Raw genomic sequence first — 15338 nt, forward strand, 5'->3', positions numbered from 1 at the left:
AAAGGGGCATCACGTTTTGGTTAACATTGGTAGAGTTATGTACTTCATTATCACTGAGCCTAAGACTTACATCCAAAACTCTCTCCCCATCGAATGGACCATCCTGTACCTGCTGGAAAAATAACCCACTTCTTGTGCAAATTCCAAAACAAGAGGCATCTAGCTGGGAAGAGTATCAGAGGCTGCACACCCACTCAAAGTACTTCCTTTTACATTTACGTTTGAATGCACCAGGCTGCACCTTCCCAGAGAAATCCGCCCAGGTTTGGATTTTTGCATTTGTAAAACTCCTTACCCCCAAAAAAGGTTGCCAGCCATCTAGTCATACAGTACTTCAGCACATAAGGACCTTAGGCCCACCCACTTTACCCTTTTTGTTCTATAGATAGAGATTAATTTGCCCCAGTGGTTGCAGGCGGTGGACACTGACACTCATTTTTAGGGACCAGGGCATACTTTTGTTCATCAGACCTTGACATGGAACAACAGAAATGATAAAAGTGAGAAAGAGGAAGGGAGAGAAACGATAGGAAAACAGTGGCAAAACAATAGGCATGAAAAATAGACTGCAAGGGTGAGATTAAGAGACAGGAATTGTATGGTGGAATAAAAAGGCATGAGCCAAAATTTAAACCGACAGCCCTTCATATCTGGCCACCCGGCAATCAGCAGTGCTCGCGATGGGCTCCCAGGAAATCATTCAGTGGGGGCTCCTCCACAAAGGCGGAGGAGCGTCGCCTCACTGCTTTTCAGCACTGCAAAACATTTTTTTTTAAATGATAATAACATGATGTTATAATTTTATTTTCCAGGTTAGGGCGGGGTGGGGCTGGGCTGGGCTGCCAGAGCAGGGGGCAGATAAAATATGTGCACTTAAGTGTGCATGACGGTTTAGCCAGCCATCTTGGGCCGGCCAAACAGTCATGCACACTTAGCATGTTTTACGCTTGCCTGTATTGTACAGCCTGGGAGGGGAACATGCACAGGCTCCCACTCCCTGTCTGTGCGCCGAACCAGGCCGATCAGACCAATCACAACGCTGCTGTCATGCTGGTAACAGCAGCCTCGTGATTGGCTTTGGGGAGCCTGTGTGCTTCTTGCTTTCGGGAGTCAGTAAGAGCAGCAGAGAGACAGCTGAGGAGAGGCAGCAGCCATGCAGAGGTAAGTGTTATATATTTTTTTTCACCCCCTCCGAGCCGCCACCCCTGTTCTGTACCAGCCGCCACTGAAAACATTATGCCCCTGCATTAGCATAACAAATTAAGCACTGTCAGTGGGCAGCCAGTACTTCTCACCTTCAACTAATAACTCTCCATGAATGTCTCCTTGCAGGCCCAAGCGTCTCACACTGAAGGGATACAAACCTCACTGGGTGGTCTTCAAAGACACATCAATATCGTGTTACAAAAGTAAAGAAGAATGCCTGGGGGAGCCGGTGCAACAGCTCAACCTAAAAGGTATGAAGAGGAACCCCTCTTTCTTGGCCACAGCTGTGCCAAAGAGTTTAAGTTATTCTGTTCTTAATGGATAGAATGAGCAGCTGCTGCATAGTGTTGTGGTCGGACTTACCTTTTGTCAATGTGTATTTATTGTGTGGCTTGTGGTGTGACAGGTCAATCATTATGTCCAATGCAGAATTTAGTTAGTACTGTGACCAAGGGGAGTAATATGTGCAGGTTCAGTTATAGGCATGTGCGTTAGGCGAGGAGTGATACTAGTGTGCTTGGCTAGTTCTGGGTGTGATGATTGGCTGTAGTTGCAGTTTGTGCTGTCAATCGTTATGCTACAAGGACATTGGCTTAGTCTAGGGTTTCAATAAGTCTAGGGGGAGGGGCTGAGCTTGGGTCCTTATCTGCTTTGAACTGGGAATGGTTTAGCATTGAAACACTGAATTCCATGAATGATATTGGTGAAAAAAATGGGTATTGATTAAGTGTAAAGCAAAAGTTGAATTTGTCTGGTAGTGACACAGAGTTGAGCTTGAGTTCATTGTATGATTGGCACACAGGTTTAAAGAACAACTTTGCTTACTTACACCGGTTGGTTGGTGATCTCTGTCGACTTCTATCTGTTGACTCCAAACAGTGGGCGGGATGAGCTGTGAGTCAGCCCCAGCTGGGCCTGTCGTCATGTGTTGGGGAGTGCAGCAGCGGGGAGAATGACTCTGCCCAGTCTGGTGCTGGTGTTGAAAAAATTCATCATGGCAGTAGTAGTAGGTTGGGCCTGGCTTTGATCAGAAAGCTAGGCCTACGGTTAGATGTTTCAATGATGAAGCAGGTCAGGAGTAACTTAGCTTAGTGCACTGTTTGCATGTAGCCATGAGTCAGGTACAGTTACACGCGGAGTCATTTTTTGCGACAGAGTGGCATGAATCATTGGGGATATGGTTAAGAATAGTTCTTGTCAGAGTGCAGTATGTGGGTGTTGCTGTGAGTCGGGAAGTAGGCATGTGGTCATTGTTTGGTGATTGTGTTGATAAGGAGTGGCTTGATTCACTGACAGTTGCTGTGGGGAAAAACAGTTTTTAACTGAGTGCAGAAGTTTAATGTTCCTGAGAGTCAGAATATGCAATACCTGGGATCAATTATTTTGGTTGGAATGGGAGGAAAAGTATAATTTTCCTCCTTCACTGATGCTGTGGTGGAAGAATGTTTTTTTTTCTTTGTGCAGTTGTCGGATGCAAATGTGAGCCAGGAGCAGATGTTCAAGTAGGTCATTATCCGCTCCGGCCAGTGATTGGCTACATCTGTGTGTGTACAAGAGACTACGCGGTTACTAATGGTGCTGAGTTGGGTGGGAAACAGACGTGCTTTTTTCCATTAGAAACAAATTGTGTTGCAAGAGAGGGAAAAATGTTACCCACTTATTGCCCTGTTGAGCTCGAACTGACACAATGTCTTAAATCTTTAGGGTGCGAGGTGGTGCCTGACGTCAATGTCACAGGGCAGAAGTTCTGCATCAAGCTCCTAGTGCCCTCTCCGGAGGGGATGAGTGAAGTTTACCTCCGCTGTGACAATGTAAGTGCTTTGTACTCACCATTACTCTATCAATGGACATCGTTCTCCTTCTCACCAGAATAAGACCTGCTGCATGAGAGGTCAGGGGGTTTATTGAATGATAAGGACATGCTCCATCCAGAGTGCAAACCCAGGCATGATGAATATTGAGACCTCTTAGATATGAAGGTGTCTAGATCTGTTAACACAAGAGTTGGTGCATTACGAGATTACTCTTATTTTCTTTTTGTTGCTTTATTAACCCTTTAAAAATCTGCTGTTTTATTTAACTTTACTCTAAAAACCCTGGCCCTCAAAAACCTCCATTTTAGGAGCTATTTCTCAAAACACTAAGAAAAGGATGTTGAGGCTGGCGCGGCCATGCAATTCCTAACCAGGAAGAAGCATGACAAAAGTAGTTCCAAATATAGGGCAGTCCAGGAAGTAGTCAGGATTCTGGCTCAAGATTTAGGGCCTCATTTATGAAAAGTGACGCATCGCTGCGTTAAAACAGCGATGCATCACTTTTCATTGCGCCCTCCTTGCGACACCAATGATGCGTCATATTTACAGTATGACGCATCAATGCGCAAGGAGTTCCAGATACGTCAGTATTTCTGACGTATCTGTATGGCGCAAAAGTGCCGTATTGCTGGAGTGTGTCACAAAAGTGACGCAACTCCAGCAATGCGTCCTTTCACATGGGGCAAGCCCCATGTGAAAGGGCCTGCGTCAGTCTTACGCCTGCTGTGAGGCAGGCGTAAGATATTGACGGATTTGCATCCTAGAAGTGGCGCAGTGAAATCTTGTGTCAATACGCCCCCCTTGCATACATTATACCTGGCGCAGGTATAATGTGGCGCAGGGGTTTACAAAGTGACGCATCTACCTAGATGCGTCACTTTGTAAATATGGCGCAACAAGGCGCATTTTTTACGCCACTGGTGCATCACAAAAAGTGACGCACCGACGGCGTAAAAGTGACGCACAGCCTCATAAATGAGGCCCTTAGTATTCACCAGAAACTGGTTTCCCCAGGCTCATTCTGAAGCATTCTGAAAATATGGCTGGGATCCCAGGGCTTCATTGTATGGAACAAACTTCTACCGATTTAGGAGTCCCAGAATATTTTAGTACCCCAGACTTTGCTACTGCTAGTTCAAAAGCAAATCTCCATAATTTTTATTTTTTTATTTTAGGCACAACATAAGAAAATCTCAGGCAGAATCCATGCATACAATTGCCCAGTATGGAGCTTTAATTACTCCCATAGGAATGGAATTTTACAAAACGTGGATTTGTTCGTCTCTGCATAGGTTTTATCTTGTTTGCCTTCGCTTTTGCACTGTGCACTTTCTTGTGGCTTTTCCAGAACAGGACAGTTGGTTCTCTATACTTCCAAAATGCCCCGCATGGTAACATGTCTACGCAGAGCACTATCTTTATGTTATTTTGCACTCATATAAGTCAGGACGGTTCTTGCGCCCACTTTTTCGTAGTGAAGGAATTAGAAGTACTTAGAGGGGCTTAAGACCTTACAAAGATTAGAGTTTCAACCCACATGTTTTGCAGTCACAAAATATATACGAAATTCTTGAGTAATTAGGGAAAAGTATTATATTTTTATTGTATGTTTTACTGCTTGTTTTATCATATTTTATTGTGTCACAAAAGAATGTCTGGTAACTTGTATCATGAATATTGTGCGTAATCATGAATTAAGAAATGGTGTATTATTGATTGTATGCACTTTTATGTCGATTAGCCGAATAAAATTCTGTTGTGAGCTCCAGTCATGTACCCCAGACTCTATGCCACGCCTTGCTCATCATTCTGTGAAGAAGCGCCTCACACGAAGAATGCGCCAAAGGGTACTTAAAAAAACATAATTTATTAGTTGGAAGAATTAATGTCTAGTGCTGAAGTGTTTTGAAGTGGTACTAGCTGGGGCACATAAAGGTTATGTATGAGGGCAAGGTTTTCGTACTGTTTATACCGCTTAAATGTGTAAAAATCTATCACAGCTATAGGGAAATGGTCATTTGTAAGTCAGCACAGGTTTCCCATCATTTCATATTCTTGCTTTAGTTGTCTTTTTTTAAGCTTCCTGCCTCCTGTTCCTCTTTTGCTTGTGAAAGGCAGAGTGAGGTTTTCCAGCACTTCCTCTTGTGATTTGCAAGTTTTCCATTTACTCATGAAAAGATCTTTATTCGCGCATAACCACCCTTCTTAGGCATTCAGTAGCGATTCATCTTGAAGGATCCATCTAGCCTATTTTTTTTATCTTTAAATCTGCTGTTCACTGGTTTTCCTTTCTTTGCTGATATTTGTTAATGATGGATTTTAATATTTTGTGGTTTTGACTAGAGTATCCTTTTGCTTCAGTATTAAAACCATGTTCTATTGCCTTTATACTTACCCGGAAAATGAGACAGCTATGGTTTCCTTTGGGTGTCCATGGGCTTCTAGAGAGATGGCATAGCTTCATATTCTCTCCCTACAGTGATATCGTAGTCTGGAATCTAAAAATCTGGATTGGTTTATTTATTTGTTTTATATAGTGCTGCCTATCACCTTTTGTTCACTTCACAGTGCTCTAAAAGTGTCAGACTGTGCGTTGCGTGGAGAGGGTTGGAGAGGGGTATTAGAGTCCAATGTGTAGAGTTTGGGTCCCAATCCGATATTCTGCACCTTCACCCTGTGGGTCTAAATTTAGTAGTATTTGGACAGGATGTTCAATACACAGGTGGTCGAGTTCTGCCCTCAAGCCAAGGGCTCCGAGCATTTAACAACCTAGGGCGTTGGAGTGTTAAGGTCCTGAGTCTGGATTTCATTTCCTTAAAGGGTCTTTGGATGATCAGTTTGTATATTAACTAAGTGTAGCATCATATTATGTCCATAGTGGGTGTTAGCCTCTGCTGATACCCTCAACATTTGCCCAGGGGGGCTTGTTTTATACTGCAAATAACTCTGACCTTAAACCTTGCATTCGCCAGGAGCCGGTGTGGTGCTTTCAAGGCTGGTTTATCTGATGCTGTTACTGCAGGTTCTGGCACATATCAGCTGCCTGGTTTTGAAGTTGTTGCTACCTCTCAATGGCTTACTTCAGCAGACTGTTTTTAGTGATGTTACAGTTGCCTAAGTGTGCCACCATCAGGGTTAACATCAGCTTCTCTGGCTGGAAGTCTGCTTATAGAAATAGGATGATTTTCCATAGTGGTAAAATCTGAAGATTGATGTCCTCATCTACAGTATTGATTTTGGGAGTGTTAGAGAGATCAGAGTGAGATGAATAGGTTTCGCGGCTCCAAAGCTTTCAGCAGAAATATGTACTCGTTTTCTGTCTCCAGATATCATAGAGGAAAGTAAGCTTCCTCTAATGTTGTCAACGTTTGACGTGATGTTTCTTGAGAGATGCCATTTTCTTATGTCAGGTTCTTGGTGTTTTGTCTTTTATCCTCTCCCTCAAAAGGCTAACCACTAATGGTGGAAACTACTGTCAACTTCTATATCAGTTGTGCCAAATGAATGCACCTTTAGATTCCTTAAGGTCTTTGGTGGCTCTTACCTCAGAAAATTTTTTTACTCCACATCTTCTACGTTTCCAAGTTTGGACTTTCGGGTTTATTGACCAAGCAGAGGGCGATCCTTTCATTTTCCTATTTCATGTTGTTGTGGGCAATCAAGCCACTGAAATGCAGACGTGCATCTAAGGAGTATAGTTAACAGGCCTGTCTGTTCCTGCAGTGATTCAAGGATCTCACAGGGTCAAAGGATCGCTAATGAGGATTGACTACTGCTGTCCCAATAAAGCTTCTGGTGCTTGTCAAACCTTGTTCAGGGGGCAGCAGGGCTACTGGGTCTCAACCGTGAGTTAGGATGTTTGCCTATAATGCCACAGAGCCCATCCTACTACAGCTCTACAGACTGGACAAGTAAAAACATTTCTGCACTTAACTCCCAGTAGTAGCAATATTGAGCAGTCACACACTTTTCAGAGGTGGAGTGTGTGTGCTCAACTTCAGCACTCAACAAGCACACATCCCCATAAAAAAGGATTGTCCACCTCATTACTTCTTGAGTAGCAGCTCAGGTCATGTTGCTGGGGAATGCCTCTTGTGCAGTAGCTCAGGTCATGCTACAGTCGGTTACTTGGGTACAGCTGCTCAGGTTATGCTACAATCGATAACTTCAGGTGTAGCAATTTAGGCTCTGCTGCATCTATATGGTTCCTGCTAGAAATCACAGGAGAATCTGGAGCTCGCTGACACTGGGACATACAGATCACTCTCTGTAGTACTCCACTCATGCAGATCAACTGCATTTCACCTATGAAAAAACTAGTTGTCAGGTGGATACCAGCTCTGGTTACACAGTAGTCCCCTGAGCAATCTAGGAGGACTCCTTCCCTTGGTCATGGACACCTTGGAATTGGAACAACCATTGGGTCTCATTTGTATACAGTCAAAGCACACAGGAGATGTAAATTCACTGTCTGTATGTTCAGAACCCACATAGGGTGGATCTCTTTTCATTTGTGCTTTACTGGCTGATCTACAGACACAGACTTTGTAACCTTTCCTACGATGCAACCCTAAGTAGATGTACCTAAGTGTACCTAGCATGTTTGTAGGTGTAAAGCCAAGAATCCCTCTAGGATAAAGTCAACCTTACTACCTGAAGTGAGAGACTGTGAGACCCCGTCTTGGTCTCCAGATGGACACCCCGTGAGGGATATGACACCACTGCGAGCTGGAGTGTCTGCATGCAGGAACCTCAGTGTCTTGTGTCAGTGTGTCAGCATGGAAGTCTTTTTTCTTCTCTCCCTCACTCAGCAACGATATGATGTTTATATACCCAAAGTGGTATCCTCAGGGGATCTACCTTGCAGGGTCATGTCTGACTAGGATGACAGGAGAATGACCCTTATACAGAGTTATTATGCAGGAGATGGTAGTCCTGCTGAGACTCCAAGAATCCTCATGCATAATGAATGAGGCTAGTTTTCAGGGAAAACCCCACGTCCTGTAAGCAATACCGTAACTAGGTAAAAGGTCAGTACTAAGAACCGTTATGTTGTGCAATGGCAGGGTGAAATATAGGTGAAAGATTTGGTTATTACCTGAGCCTATATTGGGGTACCTGTATGAAACATAACAGAAAGAGTTAACGCAATCAGACATCACTTTTTGCAACTTTCTTGTGGCGTTACGTCCTTTGCCTTATTTACAAAGCCACGTTGTAAATAATGCCCCTATTCACGCAGCACTTAGCATGAAAGGGGCATGGAATGGGTGTTGCAGTGGGTGTTCCACCGCAACACCTATTGCTTTTTGATGCTGCCCCATATTTACAAGGTATTAGCAGCTCCAAAAATAGGACCAGGAAATACCTGGTCTTATACAGGCGATACGTGGAGATTTTTTTTTATTTCTCCTCGTATATTGCTCTTTCCAAATATGCTGTATTCTGCAGAACACATGGATAGAGTATATCGCCTGTTAAGATTGTTTATGTGCAGGAAGGTGTTCCTTCCTGCACATAATCAATCGCCCCTGCAGCAGAGGCACCCCATCAAAATGGCGCTATGCAGCTTTTTTAGCACCAGCACTAGAGGAAATGCAGGGGTGTGCCGTACTTTTGTAAATGGGCACATCTCTGCATTTTAAAACTGTCGGAGGTCGATGTTACCAATTTTGGAGTAACACCGCAGTCTGCCAGTTTATTGTAAATAGGCCTGAGTGTCATGTTTGGCTGTACCTCACTTAATGTGTTGCCTTCACATTTGGTCTTTTTATCCATGGATATCTTCTAAGGGTTCTAGAGGGGTGAATAAATCCAGACTCCAGTGAGTGATGATGAGATTGTTAGTTATAAGGGCATTCTGGTGAGAAAGTTAAGAAAAGGGGTAAGGGGGAACTCAAAAGAAGAGTGACTGGTAGACTAACTGCTACAGACATAGGCCTACATTTCGAGTGGCCTGGATCTGTGCCGCCCTCGAAGTTACCAATACTGGTGGTATCGACAAAGCCATGTTTGATTCCACTGGTAATTCCTCATTTCCTCCCGCTTTTCACACTGAGAATTTGACTGCTGTCAGGAGCTGAAATGTCTATGGTAAAATAAACAGATCTGTGGAAACACCATGATCTCATAATTTGGATTGGTTGCAGTTGCCGTTCCCAACAGAATTAGAAAGCCACTCATAAGGAGTGCCATATAAGGTGACCAAGTTGGTGTAGGAGCCATGCAGTACCCCTCCTAGCTGTAGACCAATCACTGTGGAGAAGAAGGAAAAAAAAGTAGGCCCATAGACAGGACTGGACACACACATCTGCTCAGCGCGAGAATACACTCGTCGGTGAAAGGGCACTTTACAAATACACATAACATAGGTCCCAAGTGTGCTGAAGTTGTGAGTGAATCCAGGAATCGGTGATACTAATAAATTGTGAGGACAGCAGCAATCTACCGTGCTGCACTGCATGATAGGGAAAAGCGGTATAAAAGGGGGTGGTGATGGACGGAGCATCAGAACCAATCAAACACTCACACCCAGTCAAAAGATCTGGGTTTGATCCATCACCGTTCTTTAGCCCACTCTGCCACCCCAGTTCAGACATGGCCATATGCAAATCAGTCTGACCCTGTGCCACCCCCTTTTGTACCGCATGATAGGGAAAATGCAGGGGGGCGTGGCTAGGTGCGCAATGGTGACGGCCGCACCCGGGTAGAGCTCCGAGCCGAGCTCCCCTTCCCCGGGCCAATTCTCCGACATTTCATATCGGAGACACCTGAAATCGCAAGCGGACCTGCAGATGACAGTTCTGAACACTCTGGCCGATTTTCAGATTGGCGGACCGGAGCTGTGACACCGGCCTTTCCTGAGACCTTCTGGCGGGGCTTGCTGCCGACTGGACGGCGAGGGCAGTTACGAGAGGCCGCGGACCGGGCCTACCAGCCAGGCCCAGACACGCAACCCGCGACTCGGCCCTGGCGGCTCCCTCGTCCGTTGAGGCAGCGACCGGAGGACGGCCTGGACGCCCTGGCCCCTGATTCCCCCCCTCAACACCGGAAGGATTGGGAGACCCTGTACAGGGGACCGACCAGATGCGGCTGCTGTGCCGCGACCACTGGGCTGAAGGCGGCGCGGAACGGGGGCGCTGCTGTGGCACTATCTGCTCACACGTCTGTGGGCGACGGCATCCCAGGGACCTGAGACCACCTGACCAGCGGGAACAACGACCGCGGCGGACTGCAGCTCAGACCTGCCGCCTGGGCCGCACAACGAAACACACGACTTGCCCCACGCGGTCCCTGCTGGTGACGGGTCGGGGGCCAGGGGACCGTCTAGGCGCGTCGGCCATTCCAGGAGGTACGACTGGCACTTGCGAGCAGAGCCGGGAGGCTGAGGCGAATGGGCGCCACGCACCGAACACCGCGGTAGGGCTGCGACCTTCCCCCCTACCGAGACGCCAATCTCCTGGCTGGTGTGGCGAAATGGAGAGAGATGGTAGCTCACAGCGCTACGACCCTGTCATCACCTGAAGCCCCCTCGCGGGGCGGATTCTAACTGAGATGGCGGCAGCTGTGCCAAGACGCTGAGGCATCACACCCCCCCTGGACCCCTCGTGGCGGACAGACCTACAGGGAGTGGCGGCTGCTGACACCTGCTGCCCCCGGTGTGGATTTGAACCCGTGAAAGCCGCGGAGGGCATGGCGCATCAGTCACAGACCAACAGTGGTGGGACAGAGACGGGGACATCAGAAGAGACACTGCGACACGGAGGCCCATGCCTGCATATTCTCACCTTCCCAACATTTCCTGGACATGCGCAGCAGCCGAGACCTGGCTACCCTGAACCCTCCAGAGCCCGCGCGGTGTAGGCTGTCACACCCTGCCTACCCAGAGCTGGGCTGAGACCCTTCCACCTATGACATAGCCGGGAGGTACGGTCACCTACTGACTCCACAGGCCCCTGAGATCGTGGTCTGCAATTGGCCGAGGCACGCCAACACACAGGCTCATCGCCCGCACGGAGGACACACAAGGGGCCAACTAAACTGCCACACGACGCCGCGTGTGGCAGACACAATACTGCGAGCCACGGACGCTACCGGCATTGAGTGAAGGCCGCCACCTTGTCCCTCAGCCTCACGAACATACGCTACTGGCTGAGTTGCCTGGCACATGTCCGGGGGGGTGAGAACACGCACTGGGACTGGAGGGGCCCCGCCGAAGGGAAAATCCGACAAGTTCTCGAAAAAGATGGCTACTGATGCGGTCACTGTGCGGTTGGACAGCGTGTTGGCCGCCATGGAACGAATGGAGCAATCGCTCCAACTGACCAGAACTTCTCTAGAAACCAAAATAGACAGTGTTGCCATAGACCTCACCCACCTGCGTGAGGATCACAGGAAGCTGGCTGATAAGACCAAGACGCTAGAGGGAACAGTTGAGGAACTTGGCCCCCAAGTCTCCCAAACGGATAGACAAGTTCAGGATCTACTGGCCAGAGTGGAGTTCCTAGAAGACCGCGCTGAGGATGCGGAAGGGAGAGCGAGACGCAATAACATCAGACTCGTCGGGGTCCCGGAGAAATGGGAAGGCAACCGACCGACGCAACGAGTGGAGGACTGGCTGAGAGACCTACTACCGGAAGGCACGCTGTCGCCATATTTTGTGGTAGAGAGAGCGCATCGTGTGCCCACGAGACCTCGCACCACCGGCTCCAACCCGAGACCGCTCCTCTTCAAAGTCCTGAACTATCGGGACAGAGACACTATACTGAGGGAAACAAGACGGCTGGGGGAAATCCGCATTGACAATGCTGCTGTGATGTTTTTCCCGGATTACACCATTCAGGTGCAACGTCAAAGACACGATTTCTTAGAAGTGAAACGACGACTGCGTGAGGCTGGCCTGAAGTACTCCCTACTCTTTCCTGCAAAACTGAGAGTGGTGGCGCAGGACAAGACCTACTTCTTCAATGCTCCTGTGGAAGTAAGTGACTGGCTGGACAGCGGGACGGATACAGCCCCCAGGCAAGCACAATATCCTGAGGCGAGACCTCGAGACCGTGGACCGCGACGCCGCAACAGAAACCGCGGGAACGGCCATCCGGAGGAGGCAACGTGTCACTCCCCACCGGCGGACCAAATGATCCAAGAGCAACAAGATGCGCTCCGGAGAGTTTCCCAGTTAAGCGCCTCACCGACCTCGGACAACGTTCAAGCCACCAGCCCACAGATGACTCCGAGCGATGACGAAGCTATTTATGGGATCCCAGACTCCCAACTTTCTGTGGAGCTGCCAGACGTCACGCCACAAACAGCGGATATGCCACATTGAAGCGCTACATGCATGACCATTGGATGCTACCGGGGCGGCGGGGAAAGGTCCAGAGCCCGGAAAATAACTGTGATGCTGCGGCTGGACACCAATGCTAGAGATGACCCTCGCCGCCCTGGTGACAGAGGGAGTGGCCTTTACGCAGTGAGTACTCAACCTGAGGTATGGACGCTGTGCAGCTGATGATCTGGTGGAACCATGCCGCATGGTTCCCCCCCCTCTCTCTCCACCCCATGTCACCTGCCCCTGTCACCCGGACACATTCCCGCTCCAGACACTTGGGGAATGGCTCCTGCTTCTCTCCCTTGCGCGAACAGGTCCCACGCAAGTCCACAGCATTAGAGCAGGCGCTGCCTGCCTAACCACTGTCTCTGCTTACGTGGTGTATGTACCATATGGCCCGGGGAAGGGCCTCTAAACATCTTCCCTTAATTGGATTTTGAGAACTGCTGGAACTGCACCTAGCTCTAGTTTTCCCCCTAGACTTAAATACTGTTCTTTGCCTCCTTGGCGCATTTGGACGGCGACATGTTACGTTGTCGACCTTTTGGTATTACTTACGGTTTAGCAATGTTAGCTCACCCTGCTCCGATTCCCACCCTTGCCTCCAGAGAGATGCCTATGTCCTTTATAAGTGTGCTATTGTCTGTGTCGGGGGTGAGTGGGGTTGGGGGATTGGGGACCCGGGGGAGGCGTTCGCCTGGGAGGCGACTGGTGGGGGGGGTAGGTGCTCTTTACCATGACGATGGATATGACTGAGATTAGGATATGCACGTGGAATGTGAGAGGCATGCACACACCGTCGAGACGGTATCAAATTTATTCTTACATACGACGACATAAGTTTCAAGTAGTGCTGTTACAGGAAACACACCTAAACAAAGCTGAGGTACACGCACTGCGCCGACGGTGGCGCGGACAGCTCTACGCCACGGAGTACTCCTCCTATGCTCGAGGAGCGCTCATCTGGGTACGACCGGGCACTCCCTGGGCGGTCATAGACACGCAGATAGATTCGGAGGGTCGCTATGCGATGGTACGAGGCAGACTTGATGGCCGCCCTGTGGTACTTACTTCCCTATACTCCCCGAACACTGACCAGGGTGGGTTCCTTGAATCCATTTCCACGGCATTGGCGCCTTGGCATGGACTCCCATGGATCCTTGGGGGCGACTACAACTGTGTCTTGGATGTGAACTTGGACAGGTCTGCCGCACCCCCAGCCGCTGCTCAGGCACATGTCACCACGAGAGCACTCCTCAATTGGGCCCGACAATGGAACCTACATGATGCGTGGAGAACACGCAACCCCACGACGCGCACATATTCCTACTGGTCGGGCGCACACGCTTTACACATACGCTTGGACAGATACATGGTTTCCTCTGACCTCCTCCCATTGATTCAGGACACACAATATATGGGCCGCACCCACTCAGATCACAATCCTCACACACTAGCCATCACTTGGGAAGATCCACATCCTCCCATACCCACCTGGCGCATGCAACCGGACCTACTACTAGACGCGACCTTCCGCGACTCCCTACTTACACAGACGGCTCAATACTTTGATCTTAACACTGGCACAGCGTCATCTTCCCAAACTGAATGGGACGCATTCACGGTAGTGATCCGGGGACTCTGCCTGGGGACACAGGGGCACCTGCGACGCACACTTGAGCGAGATCTGACACAGCTAGAAACTGAATTACTGGATCTTGAACGCGCCACGGGAGGAGTGGCGACAGCCCGACTGACTGAAGCCAAGGCGAAACATGGCCGCCTACTAGACCAGTTGCGACACGTCAATTTCGCAGCGCACTCCGCCCGGGTCCACGGACAGGGTGATAGACCAGGCAAACTATTGGCCTGGCTGATTGCACGAGAGGACCGCTCGACTCCCATAACGGCCATACAGGCAGGAGACGGCGGATTGATCTACTCCCAGCGCCAAATTCACGAGGCGTTCACGGGTCACTATACGGGACTTTATCACTCCCGCTTACACGTCCCGTTAGATGCCATTGCTGAATACCTGTCAGACATACAGCTGCCTGTCCTGACGGCGGCGCAACAGGATATCCTTGGAGCACCATTGGATTCTGAGGAACTCCGCGATACTATCTTTAACCTGTCAAACGGCAAATCTCCGGGGCCGGACGGCTTACCGGCCGAATTCTATAAGGCCGCCTCGGACATCTTGATCCCACACCTGGCGAGGATGTACTCTGCGGCTATAGATGACTTTGCCTTACCTCCGACACTCAATGAGGCGACCCTTGTATCGCTCCTCAAACCTGGCAGGGATGGCACACAGTTGGGATCCTACCGCCCACTAGCACTCCTTAACACTGATTACAAAATCCTCGCCTCCGCATTGGCTCGCCGACTAGCCCCTTTGGTTCCTGCACTGGTACACCAGGACCAGAACGGGTTCGTACCGGCGCGACATACATCCCACAACATCCGTCGCCTGTTCCGCTTGCAGGAATACGCCACGAGACAATGGCCACGAGCTGGGTGTCTGGTACTGGACCTGGAAAAGGCGTTCGACTCAGTGGAATGGCCCTACTTGAGAGCGGTCATTAAAAAATTTGAGCTGGGGGTCGACTACCAGACTATGGTCGGGCTATTGTACCGCAGACCCACGGTCCGAGTTCGTACAGGAACGTTGTTATCCGACCCTATTAATGTACGGAGAGGCACCAGGCAGGGCTGCCCTTTGTCTCCCCTACTGTTCTCCCTAGCAATGGAACCCCTGGCTGCGAAACTTCGGTCGCAGGGCATGGAATGGGGTATACCTATGGCGGATGGTCTCCATGTGGTGTCCTTGTATGCTGATGACCTTCTCTTGTACGTTAATGATCTGAGTACTGTCCCGGCGTCCCTGCCTGCTATCTTTGACGCCTTCGAGGAAATGTCGGGGTTGAGGGTGAACTGGGCAAAATCCGGGGTCTACTCCTTCAACCCGAGTGTTCCGGAATGCG

At 49.2% G+C, this 15338-nt stretch overlaps 1 protein-coding gene across 1 annotated transcript in view; it reads left to right on the top strand.

Annotated features, from left to right (window-relative positions):
• FERMT3 (FERM domain containing kindlin 3) overlaps positions 1 to 15338 on the top strand; it is a 108293-nt gene that overhangs the window by 68980 nt on the left and 23975 nt on the right. The window contains exons 10-11 of the mRNA XM_078660551.1: positions 1333 to 1457; positions 2911 to 3017. Of these exons, the coding sequence (XP_078516677.1) occupies positions 1333 to 1457; positions 2911 to 3017 (232 nt within the window). The remainder of the gene's footprint in view (positions 1 to 1332; positions 1458 to 2910; positions 3018 to 15338) is intronic.

This window comes from Lissotriton helveticus, chromosome 9, assembly GCF_964261635.1.
Source record: "Lissotriton helveticus chromosome 9, aLisHel1.1, whole genome shotgun sequence".
Classification (NCBI taxonomy): domain Eukaryota; kingdom Metazoa; phylum Chordata; class Amphibia; order Caudata; family Salamandridae; genus Lissotriton; species Lissotriton helveticus.